The sequence below is a fragment of the Lytechinus variegatus genome, chromosome 14 (genome assembly GCF_018143015.1).
Source record: "Lytechinus variegatus isolate NC3 chromosome 14, Lvar_3.0, whole genome shotgun sequence".
Lineage (NCBI taxonomy): Eukaryota > Metazoa > Echinodermata > Echinoidea > Temnopleuroida > Toxopneustidae > Lytechinus > Lytechinus variegatus.
In genome coordinates, this window is record NC_054753.1 from 31,677,156 (window position 1) to 31,686,774 (window position 9,619).

A 9,619-nucleotide genomic window follows, 5' to 3' on the forward strand; every position below is an offset into this window, starting at 1 on the left:
TAAGAATAAGAGTATTGTTTGCTTTTGCAAAGACAATGACAATGATTTTATTGGACCATGTTACTCTCTTTCGGGGGATTAGGGACACTATTAAACGACATTACACATCAATTATGCAATTTTACATATGTAACTAATTAAAAGATTAAATCCACATCTGGCGTAAAAGATTTTCATTGGATGAATGAGATGAGACTGCTCCATTTTATTTACAGCCTTTCTCATTGGATGTTGCTTCACAAATGGGTGTGTCTTAGAGAGATAATAAAATGAAGATGAAATTGTTCTTAGAAGAATATCAATTCAAAGGGATTTTAAGGGATTCTTTTTTCAGAGATGAAATGGATCTCAAAATACTACCCCTGTTCCCTTCTATGAGTTTTTCCTTTAATTGAATATTGATTCAAATTGTCTTTATTGCACTCTTGCGCTCCTTTTTTATAGTGAAATATCTCTTCTGCAGTGTCCCCTCTTTCACCTCTTATTAAGTGCCCCATTTATGCCCTCATTTATTTTTTTTCTACTTCTAAATGTTTAGACTGGTAAACAAAGGTGAATGCAATTAGCACCCTTTCATTTTTACATATTTCATATAACAGAATATGAAAGTTTTCAGCTGAGCGATTGGAATAAAATAAACTGAATAAGCAAATGTCCTCCCTCACCTGATGTTGATATTCATATCAATGGATATTGATATCGATAGTGATAATGTAGATCACTGACTTTTGGCAATATGCGATAAAAAGAATTGATAATTGAAACCATTAAGTTTTGCATGCAGATGAAATAGTTTGGCTATGTTTATTATAAGTTTCTCAATACCCCCTTTTATTTTTTTACAGGTGTCACAAGATAAAGTACTTCCTTGATGAGTTCAGAGATGGATGATCAATCAAACATAGAATATGGTTTCTAGCAACCCTGCAGGTATCCTTCATACGCCAATGAGAGTGCATAAAGCTTGCACATATTATAAACAGTATCTGTGCTATCCCCAATATATAACATTAGACCAAATACATTGCCAAATTACAATGGAGCCTATCAAAGAAAAGGTAGACTCCAGCAAAACGTAATTTGAATATTAAAATAGAGAAAAACCAAAGAAGCACTGATAATTTCATCAAAATCTGACTAAGATAAGAAGGTTATGAAATTTTGAGTTTCAAAAAACATTAATATGCAAAACACAGGTCAAATGAGGATCAAAGACGTTCTTTTGTATTTTATCATATGAAACATAGAACAGATCCATTGTCTTTGGCAGAGAGTAATTGGTCTACCGGTAATCTTATACTTAGGGGGATAATAATTTAAGAGATGCTTTACATAGGAATAAATGATTATGTAGTACAATACATTTTTCAGGAGCAACTTGGTCTGCTCATCATTAGAGTGCAGTGGGCTGATTCATAAATCTGTTAGTAAGTTAAGATTGATTTTAAGAACGACTAGTGAACCTTTCCTTTGTGCTATTTGATTATTAACCATAAATAGACTGGGCTATTTCAACACCTAAGAAGACTGGGGGGGGGGGCCTGATTCAGCCCCCCCCCCTTATGATCTCGGTCGTCCATCGCGCGATCGCGACGGAAATTGGCACGCGCGTTACCCATGGCATTATCTACAAAATTTTAATATATATAATTCTGTGAAAAATCTCATTGCTCATTAATTTGCCAATATATGCGTAAAATTATAAGTTTGCTCTAATCAATAAAATAATGCCCCTAAAATGCTACTTTTTGTTTCACATAATCTAGATAGGCATCTGATCAAATTTATTTTTAAAAAATTTCAACATCACATTTATTTTCTTAAGCATTCTATTGTTTTCTAAATTTCTTATGTATTTCTCTGTTTTTCGACTTTTTGTTTTTTATTGTTTTTTCAATGGAAATTGTCAGGGACTTCATTTTGACCATAAAAAAGATAAATTTAATTGATTTTAAGCAGTAAATGGAAAAATGATACAATCTATGAATTTTGACTAAAAACACTATTTGCATTGGATTTGTACACAAATTCACGTTTTTGAGTTATTTTGGGTCTGCATGCACTTGCAAAATAATGGGTCGTTCGCACTGATCCTTATTGTTACATACTTTAAAGGAGAAGTCCACGCCAACAAAAAGTTGATTTCACTTAAAGGAGAATGAAACCATTGGAACAAGATAGCTTGTGTGAAAACAGAAAAATCAAAGAAACAGATCAACAAAAGTTTGAGAAAAATCAGACAAATAATGAGAAAATATGAGCATTTGAGTATTGCGATCACTAATACTATGGAGATAGCAAATTGGCAATGCGACAAAGATGTGTGATGTCACTTGTGAACAACTCTAGATATATTTCACTTGAATTGCCTCTTTTATCACATCTATCCATAGATCATGTGTTCTTTCTACATGAGGGCATGTAATACATATTTTTTAAGAATACTTCATGGAGAAAAGAGTTTGTATCATCATAAGAAAAAGCAAAAAGAGACATTTTGAGGGTATTTTATAGTCCACCAAAGGGAAAGTTGTTCATCAGTGACATCACACATCCTTGTCGCATTGCCAATGGGAGGATCTCCATAGCATTAGTGATTGCAATATTTAAATGCTCATAACTTTCTCATTATTTGTCTGAATTTTCTCAAACTTTCTTTATTCTTATTCTTTGATTTTTCTGTTTCTACACAAGCCTATTTGTTCCAAAGGTTACATTCCCCTTTAAAAGAGAAAATTTATTTTATGTGGTATTTGATTTACTCATTTTAGTTAAATTTTTGATACTTGTAAGCAATTATTTCTTATATATCAGCATTATATTCAGGCAGTACAACTCATGCTACACAATATCGAGAAATATTTTAACTGGGTCAGGCTCTGGTGTCAGGAATTTCACTCATGTATGCAAGTGAAGTATTCACCTTAAACTTGGGTGTTTTTCATTATTATGTATATATGGAAAACTGCTGTTACCAAGGTGAAACTTTTAAGCGACAATCACAAACCATACTTAGTTAAAATGAATACATGTTGCTTACATCCAAATAAATATGAGCTCCCATTTGAGTATCGCTGCAAATCTGGTATTATTTTCACAGACATATTGTTCAGGGTAAGCCATTTCTTGTTTAAAATAAGGTACTTGGAAGCCATATTTCTTGGACATCAGTATTGTATTTACCTTAATATCTCAGACTCTACATGGGTTTATCAGTCTAACACTATCATTTGGTTTACCATCAGTTCGTCCACCCACCATTTTTTCTGAATAACCAATTGGTTTAATTGCCATACCATTTGGTCTAATTGGACTAAGTGTAATAAGTGTTAATCGGACAAAATGAAGGAAAAGAAAATTGGTATTAGACCAACTGGTTATGAGATGAAATGGTCATAGACAAGCTGGTGATTAAGATTATTGGACTAAATGGTTGTTAGATATTTCGTTGATGGACCAATTGTCATTTGACTAAATGAGGTAGGCCATGATCACAGTGGACGAGTTGGCAATAGATGAATAGGCAATTTATCCAAATTGTATCTCTGTATTTGTTAACAGACATTGTAACTGGTTTCATAGTTCTTTGACCAGACACGGAATGGGGGGGGGGGGGGTGCCAATTCTGAAAGCCAAATTACCTTTTTTTTAGCTTGTCAAACTTGGGAAAGCAATCCGCACCATGTAAGAGTAAAATCCAACTTGTTGTATATTGTATCTACAAAAATACACCACTTACTGTATTCTTAAAGGAAAAAAAGTTTTGTTACGCGATTTCTTGAATTAATAAAATATTTGTAACTGAGTTCATAATTGAAATGTGTATTTGATTTATCGTTTAATGTGTGTGACTGTGTGTATGGGTGTTTGTGTTTTGTCTGTTCTTGACAAGTCTTGGACCTACAGTCAATCTTGCAATCGTAAAAATATTGGAACTGATCAACCCATGATTTGTATTTTGAACTAAGCTAGGTTAACTGTACGTTCGAGTTGTGTATTCATGTACAATTTCATATGTAAATCATTATCACGTCAAAATAAGTCAAAATTCCGTCATTATGACATCGTAGTCGACTATTAAAGACCTTAAAATCATGTCCAGATGACGTCTAATACTGGTCATAAATATGTTGCAAAGTGACTATTAATTACGTCATAATCACGTCATAAAGATGTCATAAGTGACCATTGATGACATCATAATCACGTCAATATACGACGTCATTCTGACGTATAATACTGGTAATGAATAGGTTATAAAGACGTCATAAAGACGTTGTAAGTAACCATTAATGACGTAATAATCAAGTCATAAAGACGTGTAATACTGGTCAGGAATATGGCGTAAAAACGTCATAAAGACGTCGTATTCGACTTATTAAGACGTCATAATCACGTCATTTTACGACGTTGATATGACGACGTACGTTGGTGCAAATTCTTGACTTTAAGACGTCTTTTTACGACGTCAAAACGACGTGATACTCGTCGTAAAATAACGTCAATATGACGTCTTTTTACCCAGTTTTTGCTATCAGGGTAGCTGTCAAGCTGAAATCGTATTAGGAAGACGGTAAGTGCGGCTTGAATTGAAAAACAAGGGGAAAATGGGGTTTATAATATACACGTGCTGATTACGGCATATTAATTCAGCAAAAGGTGGGGGACATAAAGTATGAGTATATTAAGAGAGATGAAGTTTGGTTTTCAAGGTTTAGCCAACAGGGTTAAATGCGCGGAACGCGCATAGTGTAAATGGGGTTGGGGGACATAAAGTATGAGTATAGATAAAGGATAAAGGTCAAAAGAAGTAATCATGACGTAAACAAAGAGAAAACGCGAATGTCCAGTATTTAGGCGCAAGTAAAGTCCTGTACGCGGACGGGTACTATGGTGATATACGCTACTGGTAGTTGGTAGTGGGATGCGCTCCCGGATGGTAAGAGATCGAGATGCGTAACGATGGTAGACGCGGAAAGAAAGGTTGGTATTGGTTCATTTTATCATTTTTATTTTGCTCCCATAGTGATAATCAGAAGGTAAGTACATCTGTTTTTCCCTGGGTATCACAGATCGTCAAAATGGCATTCAGCAAACGTTTGCGAGATCCATTGACTGTCAGTTTTACGGAATTTTCAAACCCGTGGAATTTTTTCGCTTTGTTTGGATCATCGAGCGAGGAAGAGATTTGGGAGTGGCTGAGGGATAATGGCCTTGTGGCGAGATCCATGATTTGCGAGGTGTGCGGACGGCAGTGCAGCCTCCAAAAGAAAGCTGGGAGGACATCCGGATATGTCTGGAGATGCAGGCAAAGAGGAGCAAATGCCCACGATAAGACATACTGTGTGACTAAGAACTCATTCTTCGAACACTCTCACTTTGATGTGAGAGACATACTTCTATTCATGTGGCTCTGGCTATTCAACCCTAGTCTAAAGCAAGTGTCAAACATGTCAGGGATAGGATACTCTGTCTCATCAGTCAACTGGGCAAATTACATGCGAGATATCTGTAGGCAATTTGTCAACGACCTATACTACAAGGACACTGAGAGATTGAGAGGTGAAGTGGAGCTGGATGAGAGTTTCTTCGGGAGGAGGTGCAAATTCAATCGCGGGAATCCAAATCCTGGCCATAAAGTTTGGATCTTCGGGATGGTTGAGAGGGAGACGAATCGGCTGATCATCTATCCAGTCGACAGGAGGGATGAGGAGACATTGGTGACCCTTATCGAAAGACACGTTGAGCCAGGGACAAGAATCTACAGTGACGGATGGTCGGCGTACTCATCTTTGAATGAGCGAGGATATGAGCACTTCACCGTGATCCATAAGTACGCTTTTCAGAAGAAATACAGGAATGTGCTAACAGGAGAGGTCATCAAGGTGCATACGAATAGGATCGAAGGAGCATGGAAACACGCCAAAGACCACTTTAAGAGGATAAATGGCACCAGTATGGCTAACTTTGAGGCACACCTTGCCGAGATTGTGTGGAGAAACCGAGTCTGCAAACGGAACATATTTCATGCATTTTTCGAGTTGTTGAAGCAGCACTACCCCCTGGATGGACCTCACCAGCTGCAATGTCGAATTCCACTGTTCGACTCATGGAGCGCTGGACTAATGCCAGATGCTGGAGGCGATGCAAATGAGTCGGTAATCCGGTGTGAGGAATCAGCTGAAGCACTTGTAGATAGCAGTGACAATGACACTCCTCCTCCACAACCTCCACCACCACCACCTCCATCACCACCACCACCACCACCTCTACCCCAGCCTCAACCAGCTTCACCACCATCACCTGCACCACTTGCATCGTCCACTCCAATACGGACTGTTCCGCCAAAAAGCCGTCCTCCTCGTTATCAATCAAAGTCTAGATGTCCAATCAACTTCGAGCCAATCGAAAATGCTCAGGATCTAAAGCGCCGTCGTCCTCGTCACTCCCATGTAAAGGCAGCCAAAAACCCGTACACTAAAGACAATTTCACCTCAAAGCTTGTTTGGTCGGATGATGACGACGATTTTGTGTCTTAATTTTCACAGTTTTGCATTTGGAACGTTTATGGATACAATTAGTTCGTGTTTATTTTTATTAACTTTTGAAACATTTGAGACATTTTCAGGACTAGTGAAAATCATCAGAGCAAAGAGTTAAGGTAAGATTTTGACTTTTTTTTCTATAGGCCTACCAATTATAGAATATATAATGTGCTTCCGCTCGATATGATCATCCAACAAGTTTATGAAAGTTGAATGAACCCGGCAGTACGAGATAACAGCGGATCCGGACAATGGTTTAAAACTAGGTCATTATGACGTATACAGGTAGGTATACGTCATAATGACCTACCGGTATACCGGTAGAGATTCGTAAAGAATATAGTTCCGAGTAAGAATATCACCCGCGGAGGAATATTATAAGTGACGAGGTTTTGAACAGCGTTTATGGTAAAGAATTGTGATCGAAAATCTGTTGGGACATAAAGTATGAGAATGCCCCAGACACAGATATCACCTCCAAACAAGTGACCTAACATGCTTTACAGCTTCAAATAATAGGCCGAGGTAGCTAAATAGTAAGATTCGACCATCGAGATCGAGCAAGCGCGTATACGGTATCCCCGAGACGTCAAATAAAAAAGTAAAACCGGTATCCAACAACAGAGTTCCGCCGCAAGTGAATTGCTTCCAACGAAAGTTACCATAACTAAATTAAGACAAGTGTATTGACCTGAAATAAACTTTGACCTAGAAAATGTTTGTTGAAATTAAAAGCAAATGATAAGTTAGACTTGATTACTATGAAGTGAAATCTTAATTTTCTCATAAATTCACCAAAATGTTATGAAAAAAAATTCAAAACCAAATTAATAAACAAAACAAGTCGAGCGCCTTTGGCAGTATCCTGCTTTACTTCTTCTTCTTCCTGTCTGGTACAGTCCGCCAAAGGCGTATTATCGTACTTGATTCAATATAGCTAGTGCTGTCTTTGAAAATGATTATAGAAAACTTTCATTCACAAAACACACTTATGCTCATATGATGATAAAATACTGTATTCATTGACCCTAAATGACAGTTGACCTTCGATCATGTGACAGAAGACTTGTGCAAGATGATCAGTGATACCCTTCATGAACCAGACTTTCAAAGTTATAATGACAAATACCCCCACCAAGGCCAAAGTTGGTCAACCTTGGTCATAAGACCTGAAACTCACACACAGAATGTTCACTGATGCTTATATGTCCAAGTTTCATGAACTAGATCCACATACTTTCCGAGTTATGACATTTAAAATCTTAACCACGGTTAAGATTTCGATTTTGTCGACCTTTGTGACATGAAAATGTCGACCTTTGTGACCTAAATGTCGACCTTTGTGACCTGAAACTCACAAAGGATGGTCAGTGATACTTGATTACTATTGATTTGATTTGATTTGAATTTATTTTTTCCACTCTTGTTTTCATTTACAATTCATAATAATACATAGAGAATAATCATAATTCAAAATAAGGAATACATACATGATAAACAAGAATAACTAGATTACAATATCAGTTTGCAAAGGTGAACATGTATATAAAATTACACAAAGTGTTTAATAACTTGATGATTAGTGCAATTTTAATAAGTTTGATAGGGAGTTTCTACAAAAAATACAAAAGTGGTGGAACCTATGATCAATAGCTGGGCTTGTATTTCTTAAGTCCCTAAAAATACGAATAGAATGTATAATAATAATTTTTCATTAAAAAAAAACACAGAATTTGATCAAAACTGTTTGGACTGACTACATGAATTCAACAACTACGCAGTGGGAACAATAAAATGAAAACCTCAGATCGAGCAGCCAACCTCTGTCGGCAAAAAAAAAACATACTGATCCGCATTTTATTTATTTATTTATTTATTTATTCATAAGTTTTTTTTTAGTAGGGTGGCTTCATCAGTAATTGATATACTGTTTTCCTTGGAGGCCCTACAACAAAAATACAAACATACAACAAACCTGAGTATAAACAGTGTACAATGTAAATTCAAACGAACAAACTGTAAAGAAAAGAACAACACAAGGGGCCATTATAAATTAAGAATATTGTAACGCCAAAATAAAAGACTGAATGAGGATTCGGATTGAGCATTTCTTGAAAAATTAGGTAGATTGTTCCAATTGAATGCACCAACAAAAGAAAAACTTTGTTTGCCCATTTCTATTCGAACTCTGGGAAAAATCAATCCTGTGCTTTGTGCACTACGAGTACGAATACTATGTACAGTTTCAGATTTTTTTAAAGATACTTAACAAATAGGCTGGACTTTGATTAAAAAAATAATCAAAATCATACATTTTTTTTAAGGCAAAAAACAAACAAACATGTTTTGGTACAAAAATTGATAAATTACACATAATATTATGAAGCATGCTAGTCAAATTTAACAGAAAACATATTTTGAAAAAAAAAATATTTTATCACTTATGATTATGGAAAAACATGCTAAATATCGTTAAAATATATAACTTGAGGGCGCCAGATATGTCGTAAACTTATGAGAAGTTGCAAACGAGCGAAGCAAGCAAGCAAAAATTTTGACATTTTTGTGACGAAAATCCAATTTTGTGATAGATTTTGACAACTACTATTCAGAAAATAATATCGTATTTCACCATTCTCTCTTTTTTTTGTCGTGAAAATTTTGAGGAGGGGCAAGAGCCTCCCAAGCCCCCCCCCCCTTCCATGTACGCCGCTTCTTCTCTACCCCTCTCACATGACTTAGGACACTTTATTAAGGTATGTAGGATTTTCCTTACAAGTTTTTTTCCTTCATAAGTAGTAACATGTAAAAATTAGAATAACGTTTTCTTGTTTGAAAGGGGCGCTCGTTAACACATAAATGGGTCCTTCTCATGTATATAAGAAGGCAAATGGGCACTTGCAAACGGCATCAAACGTCCTTCTCAAGTATGAAATGGGCACAGTATTGACACGTTCATGAGGGGCACTTTTCTTGGGTAAAACAGGGGCACTGATTCGAGGAAAGGCACTAACAAGAAATCAAGGGGGCACTTGCTCACACATAAAACGGGTCCTTCTCGGGTGAAAGGGGAA

The 9,619-nt window shown here is 36.3% G+C and overlaps 1 protein-coding gene across 1 annotated transcript; it reads left to right on the forward strand.

The window, feature by feature from the left end:
• The first annotated feature begins 4,818 nt into the window (after positions 1-4,818).
• Positions 4,819-6,985, forward strand: LOC121428059. The gene has a single exon (XM_041624635.1). The coding sequence runs from the start codon at positions 4,953-4,955 to the stop codon at positions 6,537-6,539; it is 1,587 nt and encodes a 528-aa protein (XP_041480569.1). The 5' UTR covers positions 4,819-4,952; the 3' UTR covers positions 6,540-6,985.
• Positions 6,986-9,619: the final 2,634 nt, after the last annotated feature.

Bases quoted from the DNA above. Each gene is read 5' to 3' on its own strand.
- LOC121428059 (XM_041624635.1), top strand. From the start codon at position 4,953: ATGCGTAACGATGGTAGACGCGGAAAGAAAGGTTGGTATTGGTTCATT.